Source organism: Lycorma delicatula, chromosome 1, assembly GCF_047948215.1.
Source record: "Lycorma delicatula isolate Av1 chromosome 1, ASM4794821v1, whole genome shotgun sequence".
Taxonomy (NCBI): Eukaryota; Metazoa; Arthropoda; class Insecta; order Hemiptera; family Fulgoridae; genus Lycorma; species Lycorma delicatula.
The window spans coordinates 192,997,638-193,010,503 of NC_134455.1; the positions used below are offsets into that span (position 1 = coordinate 192,997,638).

Genomic DNA, 12,866 nt, shown 5'->3' on the forward strand with positions numbered 1-12,866 from the left:
TCTGGCATAAGGAAACGCCCTTGGTGATTAATTACCTTGGCTAAAACTGTTCAATTCAGTAACTGCTTCAGCTGTTTCAGAAAGCAATTTTAATTTTGGAATGAATAATATACTTGTCAAATGTTGAATGACTGCTGTCTTTTTTAGAGACTAATTACTAATTACTGTGTGTGCTCTTCCATTGCCTGAAATTGTTATGTGGCTAGAAACTTAGTTAAAATTGATATGTTATTGCAGTTGCTAAAAACACGGATGGGCACATGAATGTCCACATGCATTAGAATGATTAGATGTTTAGTAAATATGACTTTAGTAAATACTTTAGTAAATATGGCTTGTTAAAGACTTAGCCAACAAACACTGCTTTGTAATGACTTAGTGATTTCAGCACATCAGAGAATGGTGAAACTTATTTTATGGGAGTTATTTTATAGGAGTAGTAGTACTTGAGGTATCTACTACTACTACTATGGTTATAGTAGTTGGAAAAATATAATAAAAATAGTGTGAAACGTAGAAGGAAGAAATAATATTACAGGAGTAATATGTCTAGTCACATAACCTTTATGAAAATGAACAGATAGTGAGGTTTAATATTTGAATAATAAAGTTAATTTTTAAAAAAATATATATTTATCTTTATTATGAAAATCTTCTATATAAACACTAAAGGATGAAAACTAAATTCATTGGTCAAGATTTGTTCTATTAGTTCTAGGATTAGGTCTTGTTCTATTTGTTTTTAAATTTTTTTTCTTTGTACATAAAGTCTCCCATAAGAAAATAAAAATACTTCAGGACTTCAATCTATAGATCAAAATTAAGAAAAGGCTTTGTATAAATATGATTTTAAAATATTAGTGGTTTTATTGTACAGCACAAAATATGATGGAATCAAAGAACAAGCCTTTTTATGTCTGGCATTAATTAATTTTGTTTAACTGCATAAGCGGATAAATGTTTTAACAAGATTTGTTGAGAACTTAATTCTGAAAGTTGCAAATAAAATCACTTGAAGACAAATGTAAGAAGATCAGCATTTATTTAAAAAAAAAAGTAAACATAAGATAAAATGAAACTGGAGAATTACAATCAAATTTCTTTGAGATCTAGTAATTACAGTTCCAAAGAAATTAATTGTAGATAAGCACAAAGAACAACCAGATTACTAATTTGATTAAAACTTTTTTGTCCAAAATAACTATATTTTATTTAAAATATTTATCTTATCTACTTTGTATTGATATTCTTCTTTTAACCAACATATTGGGATTACATCCTCTATGTTAAGGGTTACACAATTCTCTTGTAAACTTAAATTATGCATGTAAAAGATCCCATAATGTTGGTGATCAATGTCAGTAAAATTTTTTAAGTCTCTAAATATTGTTTGATGCTTATCTATTATGATTGAAGTGTTAACTGTTTTATTCAGAAAATTTAATCATTCCCTGAACAACATAATTTCCAAAAATATTGTATATAAAAAAAAAATTACAATAAATAATAATAACTCTTAAATAAATATTATAGATTGAGAAATATTGTGAGTGTTTACTTAGTGTAAAACAGTTAATAACAACAAACTTTGCCTTATTATGCTTTTGCATTTGGTTGTGCAATTTGAATTTGAAGGAACACACATATATATATATATATATATATATATATGTTCCTATGTATGTATATATATATATATACACATGAAGTCTGTTCAGAAATTAACCAAACTTTACTTTTTTAATCTTTATTATTAATTTTACAAATTATTGGTTTTTGTTCCATTCAAAGTACTCCCCTCTTCTATTCATGCACTTTTCCCAGTGGTGTTTCCACTTCACAAAGCAGTCCTGGATAGCTTCATTTGAAGTGTTCTTAGGTCCTTGATGAATTTGATGTCATTGATGAATGTCAATTTGATGTCATTTGATGAAATTGATGTCATCAATAGTCTCAAATCAGCATCCTTTCACTGATCTTAATTTCAAAAATAATAAAAAATCACAAGGAGTAGGAAGGGTGAGGGAGGACAGTCATCTGATTTTTGGCACAAAACTGACGCATTAACAAAGTTGAGTGTGTGGGCACATTGTTGTGGTGAAGGAACCATGTACTACCGACTCACAACTCTGTTTTCTTTTTGCGAATTATTTCATGTAACCTTTGAAAATTGCCTTGACAGTACACACAGTTCACTGTTTCACCTCAAGGCAACAATTCAAAATGCACAATTCCGCTAAAATCGAATATACATAGAGCACCACTTTGACATTGGATTGAGACTGACTTACTTTCTCGGGGTGTGGAGATCCTTTGCCAATTCATTGTGATGATTGAACTGTTGTCTCGATGTCGTAGCCGTAAACCCAGATTTCATCTCCTGTTATGATCCTTTGCATGAATGTTTCATCGTCATTGGCTTGTTCTAGAAGTTTTCGACTTCACTAATTGTTCTTTCAGCTGTTAGGTTATCAAACGAGAAACAAACTTTGCTGCAAGTAGATGCATGTTTAATTTTTCAGTCAAAATGCCATGGCATGATCCAATCAAGATGCTAACCTCTTCTGCAAGTTCTCTGACTGCCAATCAGTGATGTGCACGCACCAGATTGCTGATTTTCTGAACGCGGGTGTCATCATTTGAAGTCAAAGGTCTTCCTGGTCAAGGGTCATTTCAATTGATTGATGATCATTTTTAAGTCATGTAAACCATTCGTAACATTGCATATGACTCGGAGCATCATCTTTATAAGCTTGTTTTAAAAATTGAAATATTTGTGAAGGTTTTCCCCACTTTCACGCAAAATTTTACGTTGCATCATTGCTCCCAAAAATTGCACATTACAAAAACCGCTACTAACACTTAAACACATTGCACTCTAAAAAAACACTAAAACTAAACATGATATCAACAATCCAAGAACATGTGGTTACGGAGGAGGTTATGCGGAACACAATGCTTCCAAGTGCATGTCACTAAATGTTTCCGTTAGCGCGTAATTAAAAATGTTTGGTTATTTTCTGAACAGAACTCTTATATATATTTAATCTCTTATTTTTCTGTGTTGTCTATTCAAGGATTTATTTGTTAATTTACTGAGAAAATTTATGTATGATATTAATCTAATGTAATGTGGAATAAGAAAGGTTTTGTTTCATATAGAATATTGGTACAGAGAGGTAGTTTTAGCTCTCAGAAAAAATCTTATGTTTGAAACCAGGAGAAAGAAAAACAAAGCTACCTACCCTGTATTTGTATTAGTATTTCTATAGAAGGCATTTGGTAATGTAGAGTGGAAGAGTGTTTAAAACGTTAAAGAAAGTAAGTAGACTTATTTTTTGATAATATAAGAATGAAGTTGTAATATTAATAGAAGTCCAGGAAAGGCAACCTTCAGTCAGAAGGTCAAAGATGTAGAATAGTTCAGATTTTCAATTTTTATATGAAAGATGTAATAAATAAGTTGAAGGAAACTTTCCTTCAAGTGTTAACTGTCCATATGAAAGAATATTAGTGTAGATTTGCTGCTGAGATTGCTTTTTGGCAGGAAAAATCTATTAAGGTCCATGCTATGAAAACTGATTAATTGGAAAATAAATAAGAGTAAAACAGTGGTAATGAAATATGACAAAGAAAGATGTCATGACTATTGTAATAAGTTTTCAGTGTTAACAAGAAAAGAATTTAGTCAACAAATTTTTCTTAAACTGTATAATAGAAAGATTGGGTGGTGTTTATAAAAAATCAAAAGCAGGATAAAATAAGTAAGAGCTTTCAAGGAGAAATAAATTTGCTGATATAATATGGCTCGGACTAAAGAAGTTCATCACAGTGAGGTGATCGAGGCAGTAATCCATGTGGATCCAGATGTTGAATTTGTTGAGGAGTTGGGAACTAAGAAAGGTGCTGGGATATCTTAAGTGTCTGAAGCCACCCCTGGAAAAAATGTGATTAGGAAGGTTAAATCACCGCTGAAGGCCCAAGACAAGAGCTGGAGGAGCTGAACCTAGTGATGTTGTGGGTGACTTAGTTGGAGTTGGGCCTGCTTCTGATGTTCCTGCAGTCCATATAAAGGTGTTGATGTTGGAAACAAGGCTGAGGTTTTGTATACTGAGGGGCTCTTGGGTTTGCAGTATTGCCACCCATCCTTAGGCGAATTGGCCAAACAACATGATAAATGTGAAAAGGGAGGTGGAATGATTCATCTGGAAGGTCTACTGCATGGCATGCAAGACGATATTGACCATTGCATAACTGGTCGTTCTTACCTACTTGGCTGTCTTCATGAGCGGGAGGAGCTCCGGTCTCTAATTAGAAAAGAATTGGCAAAGATCTTACTCTTGGATTCTGATTGGAGCTTTGCTGCTGTGGTTCAGGGAGGCTACCAAGATTATTATTAGTAACGTTGCAAAAGTTAAGCTGCCTCTTGCCCTTAGAGGTCATTCTGGTTTTATAATTCTATCATCATATGGACTTACTGCCTGTTCTTTCTATTTTTTTTTTTCATGTTCAGTACTTTTGCAGAGATCTCTGCTTCATTAGAACGTATAAAGTTACATGTGGAAGATTAATCAATATGTTAAAAATTAAAATATAGAAAGATACATTTAGCTAGCATGTCAGTCACTGATATATCATGAATTACAATGATATGTATTGAATTCTACTTTCTTTATATAATTATATTCTGCTGTAAAATATAATATGTTAGACCACTTACATTTAGTTTAGTAAGGTTAATTATAAATAAAAAGGGATGTAATGTGCTACATCCCTATACCACTATAGGTCCTTGTCACATACTGATGTACTATTACATGATTGATGATGAACCATTTATAAGTCATAGTTAATAGAAGTTAACGGAGTCTAGAGCTGTAACTGTATCCAGAAATATTAATGAAAATTGTTTACTGTTGTCATTGGACTGTTTAGATTATTTTTCATGTAAATGAAAAATGCAATGGAGCAGCTATGTCACATCTGAACCCTGACTCGGATAGAAAATTATTTTTCCTTTCATGATCTTTGAAAAACCAGTTAGTTATGAAATAGATTGGTAACTGACCTGTTCAGAATATGTGATTCATATAATGGCATTAATTTTGTAGTTTTTAAAGCAAGCAGAATCTGTATCTGTATTTGCCAGCAAGCGTAAATTAATGCATGCCTAAATGGTGGAGTCATAAAACAAATTAATTCTTTTCTTTCAATAGATCACAAAAAATCCATCATAGTATGGTTTTAAATCCGCATATAACCCATTTACATACCTCCTTAAATTTTTTTCATTAATTATATCTTGCCCAAAGAAGGATGTCAAACATACTCCTCATCAAAAGCCATAGCACCATCATCCAGATTTAACTGCTTTGCGAAATTGGTCTTGCAATTGCACAAAATAAGCATTAAATTTGTTAGCAATACTTTAAAATTTAGTGTGAGTAATAACACTATCACCATAAACAAGTAAATTTTCTTTTTAGAATTTCATCTTTCTTATTGATTTTTTTCTACAGATTCATTCAATCTTTTACTAAGTACTTTTACACATTTATTATCATTATTCAGTTTATTCCTTTAGAATATTTTTTAACTTTAAGTTATGTAGAGCATTAAGGTAATTTTTATAGCAGTTCAGTTATTCATATAGACAGCTATTTCTTATTTGTTATACTAAATTTAATTCTGTTGCTTATTATTTTGAAAAAATCATTCAGAATTAGATTCAAGTTATCTGCTTTACTGACAGGCTTAAGATTATTCTCTTAATTTTTTAAAATCTGTATACATCTAAAAGGTATCATGGAGAAAGAGTTCTTAGCTGGCTTGACAGAATCAAATCTTATATTGATTATTGTTGATCTAAGTTTTGAACTCATAAAAACTTATAAATTTAATATGTTTGAGAAAGTTGTTGAGAATTAATTATGTAGGTTTATGGTAAATATTGCTTTACCATAAAAAATTGTCTACCTCAAAAAAGAAAAAAAGTTAACAATTTAAAAATTTGAAAAAGGAGACAATCAGCTTAATCTTCCAAAATGTTTAAATTAAATAAAACTTCTATGAGAAAGTTGTTCTTAAGACTCTTAAGTTTGAAAACTATAAGATAAATATTTGAAATAAAATTTCAGGAATTTAAGGACTACTACTTAGATTTAAGTAGAAAAATTTTCAATAAAGTTATAAACCTATTAAAGTTTTTTTTTTAAATAAATTTAGACTGCTTCACTGGAAATTATATAAGTTTCCATATTATGTGTAAATAAGATATTATCAAATGATTCTATTATTCACTATAAAAATCTTTATTTAAAAATTAACATTTTAGAAAACTAAGAAACAAATAATCTTGACATGCTCTGCCTTGAAAAGGTATATGTGTGCCAGCAGCTGAACCACACTCCCAGTTCAAGGGATTGTCAGGTCTTACGGGAAGCCCTGGAGCAGGTGAAGGTAAGACTACATTAGGACGTTCTATGAACTACAGTTTTCTAAGAAAGAGCAAATTTGAATATTGTTAATTAGTGTTTTATCAGTTCTTGAGATAAACTCAAAAATTTGGAAAGTGAAGGATTATGATTTTTTTTGTCCATCACATTGTTTGGCCTAATTTATGTACAATCAAATTAAGTCATTGACCTATAAGTCTTTTTTATTGAAAATATATATATGTGACTTTAATTTTTGTGTGGTTCTCTGTGTTCTGAATTTTCACATGTCTACTACCAAAAAACTCAGCTTTTTTTGATTAATTGAAGTTATAATACTATGTATGTGATCTAATAATAATAGAGATGTTAAAAAAAATCTGTTCTTTTAAAAACATTTATTATATTGATAAAAGTACCTATTTCTTGTAGATTTTAATTCATTGTCTTGGTGTGGATTTTTGTGCTGCAGGTGCACTACAGCATATACCAATGCAAGTGAATAATTTTTTTTCTAACTACTATCTCTATTAATCTAAAAGCCTATTCTAACAAAAGAATTGTTTGATTTTTAAGATTATAATTCAGAAAAAATATTTAAAATAAGAACAAAATGTGTAGTAGAACTATGCATTTGGTGTCTACTGTGCATGGATTCATAAAAGACCCAAAAATACATCTATTTATATTTTCCATGAAAGATGGACCCTATGATCTCCTACAGAGATTGTATAGCAACTACTTATTTTCCCATTATTTATTCTCTACAGGGAAGCATAAAGATTAAATTACTGAATAGAAAACTGCTACTTTATTTTGGAAGTGGTGTTGAAATATAGACATAAAAAAAATACATAAGAGTTTATAAATAGGTAGTACATTAAATGAGTCAATCAGTCTCCCAAAAATATACCCAAGAACTAATTATGACATGCCATTCATTTGCTTTTATCATGGGCTCTTATTTTATGAATCTGGTCCAGTTTCAGTCTTAGACTCCAGCATGATATTGATAAGATCAGTTTTTTCTAAGCTTATTCTTTACCAATATATAATAAAGTTAGATTTGTATTTTACATAATTGGTAAATGTGTGTTTTGGAAAAGTTAATCGTTTTCAAAGAAAAAGGCTGTTTTAAAACTGAATTATATTAGGTAGGCTGTATTTTTAGAGATTTAAAAAATATTTTTTTCTCAACTCCTTGATTCACTTTCATTAAATTCTGATTACTTGAGTTTTTTAATGATGCTATATATTATTATTTTTTTAAAAGATGCTGTAATTTTTGTTTTTTTCTGCTGAAGTTATCTTACTTATAATTTTAGACTCAGCTTAAATGTTAGGTGTATTTATTCCCCTTTTCAGTAGTGTGAATTTTCCACATTTTATATTTATTCTGTTGAAAAATGACTTTGACAAAATTACTGCATTAAAAATGTTTCACAGGAGTAGCACATCAACTGCAGCAGCTGCATTTGCAATTGCCACATCAGCTTCAAGCAATCCTAGGGATATGGCTACTTCTCAGCAAAGAGGTGGAAGAGGTAGTGAAGCAGGTGTTCGTAGTGGTAGTTGTCGAGATCGTGATAGAAACAGAAGAAAAGAAAGTGTTATGTCAACTGCTGCTACAATGAGAGTTCTTAATGTCTTAAAACACTGGATATCAAAACATGGTCAGGTGTGTGCTTCATGTATATATAAATTTTTGGGTACTGATTTATTTAGAGTAACACCCAGTCACTACTTTTTTAGATATAGCTTGTTGCAAATTATCTAAATTCTATCAACTAAATTCTAATTATAAAATTTTGGAAGGCAGAAGACTTCTAAAATTTTATAATTAGATTTGGTTAATGTGGCGTAACGTGTAACTAGCCTGATACTTACTCAGTGTGGCTTCAATTTTCAAGTTTGTTATAATCTCATCACTAAAGCATTAAATGTCGAGCTAAGGTATTTTCTACATAATAAATTTATTTTATAAATTATTTTCTAACCTTTTGATAAATGAGTATAATGTTCTGTTTTAGAAATTCAATAAGGTGACAGATTCTTATATTTTGTTTTATAGTGTAATCATCACTTTGATATAGCATTCTTTCTTCTACACCAAACAGGTGGTCAAAGCATATTTTATGGTAGAATTTCTCTCCCCCGTTCCCAAATATATTTTGTAGTAGAATTAGTCCGTAGTCTCAACTAATATTGGGTTTATCTGTATGCTCACATTTATATTGGACCATTACTACTGTCTCATTTCTTTTGATATAATATCAATTCTATATAATCGTTATTGTATTCAAAAGTCCAACTTCCAACTAAATGCAAACCTTGGATTGTGACAATTTGGTTTTAGAGTAGTATTTGTGTAAAAATATGAGGTCATAATTTACACTGTAACCGCGCTAAGGAAGGAAGAAGGCTTGCATGGGTCATATATGCCAGGTGTGTAAATATGAAACTGGAATTTGCCTATAGATGGCCCTAGCTGTCAATGCAGTTACCGTCAAACCACATCATTGGCACCATTTTCTTTCTTTGACAGCTGACAAAGATTTTCAACTCATAGCAATACAAGTTTCATACAACAGCATAGTTTTAATTAGCGTTGAACATGTCGAATTTTGTACCTACAAACTACGATTTGCAAACAGCATTGATTTTCTGTTACCATTTAAAGAAAATTTCTGCAGAATGGCATCGAATGCTTGTCGAAGCTTATTGAGCATGCTCGTAAATCACAGTGCTTTGAGTGGTTTAAAAAATTCAAAAGTGGCGATTTTGATGTGAGAAACGAAGAACGTGGAAGACCACCGAAAACATTTGAAGACAGCAAGTTGCAAGCATTGTTGGATGAGGATGATGCTCAAATACAACAGCAACTCGCAGATCAATTAAATGTAACACGAGAAGCTGCCTCTGTTTGAAAGCCATGGGAAAGATCCAGAAGATAGGAAAATGGGTTCCACATGAACTGAATGAAAGACAGCAAGAAAACTGGAAAACCACTTGCAAAATGCTGTTCACCAGGTGCAAAAGAAAGTAATTTCTCCATTGAATTGTGACAGGTGATGAAAAGTGGATATATTTTGAGAATCCTAAGCATAAAAGATCATGGGTAACTTCAGGCAAACCATCGACATCAATTTCAAGGCCAAATCGCTATAGAAATAAGACAATGCTCTGTGTTTGGTGGGATCAGAAGGGTGTGATCTATTATGAGTTGCTAAAACCGGGCAAAACCGTTAATACTAAACGCTACTGACAACAAATGATCGATTTGAATCAAGCATTGTGTGAAAAACAACCAGATTATCAAAAAAGGCAACACAGTAATTTTCTTTCATGATAATGTACCATCACACACAGCAAAACCAGTCAAAGAAACAATTGAGGTGTTCAGTTGGGAAATACTTTCACATATGGCTTACCAGACTTGGCTCCATCCAACTACTACTTATTTGCATCGATGGGACATGCACTTGCTGAGCAGTGCTTTACTACTTATGAAAATGGCCTGATGACTGGTTTGCCTCAATAGAGCAACAGTTTTTTTGACGTGGCATTCATAAATTTTCAGGGAGGTGAGAAAACTGTATAACTAGCGATGGACAATATTTTGAATGAAATATTTTTATCATTTTCATACAATAAACGTGTATTTTCTATACAAAAATTCCGGTTTCATATTTACATATTTAGTTCAGTTGAAGAAAAAGTATTGCCACTCCTGTTGGAATGAAGCTGTTTAAGAGAGAAACATTAAACTATAGGATATTTTATTTATAAGTTACTTATATTTATATTATTAGTGAAAGTGATATTTTGAAATTGAGCTCCCACTTCGCAAAAGAATCTTAAATATTTTAAACAGTAGTATCCATTGTATAGCACATTATTTTAAAGATCTTGAAAGATATTTAAACACATCTTTTAAAGATGTGTATATATATATATATATATATATATATAATTTGGAAACTTATTTTGTTTAAAAAGCTTACATAAAATTAATAAATGTTCAGATTATCTTATTTCATAGTTTGACAGCCTAATATAAATAAGTAACATAACTTTGTTCAGTGATTCCGTAGTATTATTCTTAGCTGATTGTGAGATTGATTTTTAAATTGGCATAACTTTAAGGTATTGTATTGTTTAGTAAACAATAAAAATCTGGTACACTTCCATTTTATTCAGTGCTCTGAAAACAGATTCTTTGAAAAAAGAATTTTTTAATTCCTGAATGATTTGAAGTGTAGCATCATATTACAATTTGCACCAATAAAAAATAAGTTATATCATTGTCAACTATTTTTTTTTTTTTTTAACCTTAGTAAAAGTAATTTTTTTCTGTTGATTTTTTAAACATAATTTTTCTTTTTCTTTACGGCTTAGCCTGGTTAATGAAATTAAGTTATACTGAAGAAAAAAAAAATTTTTTATCTAATAACATAAAAATGCCTTCAAAAGATGCACAATGAGTTATTGTTTTGTTATATATAATACTTGTATCATTTGATACATGATTTGGTAGTTTTTTGCCAGGACATTTTATAAATGAGTATAATCTTAAGACAAAATGTCTGGCTGCTATAAATGTATGTACCTAGATTCTCTGAAAAGTTTTGAGCCTAACATAGAAAAACATATTTTTTCTGTTTAAACAAAGTCTTCTTTTTTCCTGTTTAGCCTCCGGTAACTACCGTTTAGATAATACGTCAGAGGATGAATGAGGATGATATGTATGAGTGTAAATGAAGTGTAGTCTTGTACATTCTCAGTTCGACCATTGCTGAGATGTGTGGTTAATTGAAACCCAACCACCAAAGAACACCGGTATCCACAAACAAAGTCTGCTTTCAATTCAATACACTTTTCCAGTATTGCTCTAACTTCTTTAACCCTTACAAATAGTAGCTGGCATCTTTCTCCGCAAAATAGGTGTTTATGTATGCAATAACCTCCTTGTCCTATGAAAATCTCTTTTCTCCGAGTAAAACTTTAAGGTTAGGAAACAAGAAAATGTCGGTTTGGGGCCAGATCTGATGAATGTGGTAAGTGGTCAACCAATTCAAAGTGCAATTTGTGAATTTTAGTCATGGCAACCGTTGAAGTATGAGCAGGTGCATTATCCTGATGAAAAAGCACTTTCTTCTTCTTCAAATGTAGTCGTTTTTCTGCAATTTCTGCCTTCAGCTTGTCAAGTAATGATGCGTAATATTGTTCCATTATTGTTTTACCTTTTTTAAGATAATCAATAAACAAAATTCTGTTATTATCCCAAAAAAAAACAGTCGCCATCACCTTCCCAGCTGATGGAACCACCTTTGCCTTTTTCAGAGCAGGTTCACCCTTTGCAGACTACTGTTTTGACTTATGTATATTCTCAGGAGTGTAGTGGTGGATCCACATTTCATCTGCAGTTATGAATCGACATAAAAAATCTGACTCGTTTTGCTTAAACTGCTCCAGCAGGGCCTTATAAATGTTCATTCGAATGCGTTTTTGGTCCAAAGTGAGCAAACACGGCACCCAACGTGTCGATAACTTAAGCATATTCAGTTATTCAGTTAATGCATGGCAAACACCAGTTAATGCATTCTTTTGATGTGCCCATAGCCTCTGCTATCTCTCTAGCCTTAATTCGCCAGTTGTCCAGTACTGTTCGGTGAACTTTTTTGATGATATCAGTGGTGGTTACAATTTTTAGTAATCATCATTATTGTTTTCTCTAACATGTCTAAAATAAAGTACTGTATATCCATCTCAAAGCTTGCTTTTGTTTAAGCGAATACATTCTCTGTTTATCTTCAGAAGAGTATTACTAACTTGAACTGCAAATCTTCATTTATAATAAGCAGTTTTATAAGCAATTTTTATAAGTTCTAATAAGCATCCAATATCTATTTTACATTAGCCACAGTTATTTCATTTGATAATTCTTATCTTGAGACCAAATAAATTTTTGTTTTCATTACTTTCTGAAAACTATTTCTGAATCTGTACTGTTCAGTCTACATAATACAGAAATATTTTTTTTTTTTTACCTCTCACGTGTTGTTAATGAATAAGTTTATGGTGGCTTCGAGATAAAATCCCTGGTAGCAATACTGCCAAGAATTAAATTTTATCGGTGTTTTGTAATTTCATGAATAATAAATTAGCTTGTATGGAATTGTGTAAAGTAAGCAATTATAATGTAAATTACGTTTTAGTCTTCTGCCAATTCTTAACATTCTATTGGTATATTAGATATCATAGCCTTAATGGTTATAGGTAACATGACATGAAACCTAAATTAATCCTAAAAATGAAATAGTTGCCATTCTAAAATAATAGATTCCATATCAAGTAAGCTACTAAAAATGAAAAGTGAAATGGTGTTATCTTCTTTGAGCCAAATTTGCTATTATATATCACCATCCATCG

General features: G+C 31.0%; 1 protein-coding gene across 1 annotated transcript in view; it reads left to right on the top strand.

The window, feature by feature from the left end:
- The window catches only part of LOC142317735 (ras-specific guanine nucleotide-releasing factor 1-like), a 526,102-nt gene that overhangs the window by 486,872 nt on the left and 26,364 nt on the right, over positions 1-12,866 (top strand). Inside the window, exon 24 of the mRNA XM_075354282.1 lies at positions 7,881-8,112. Coding sequence (XP_075210397.1) covers positions 7,881-8,112 — 232 coding nt within the window. The remainder of the gene's footprint in view (positions 1-7,880; positions 8,113-12,866) is intronic.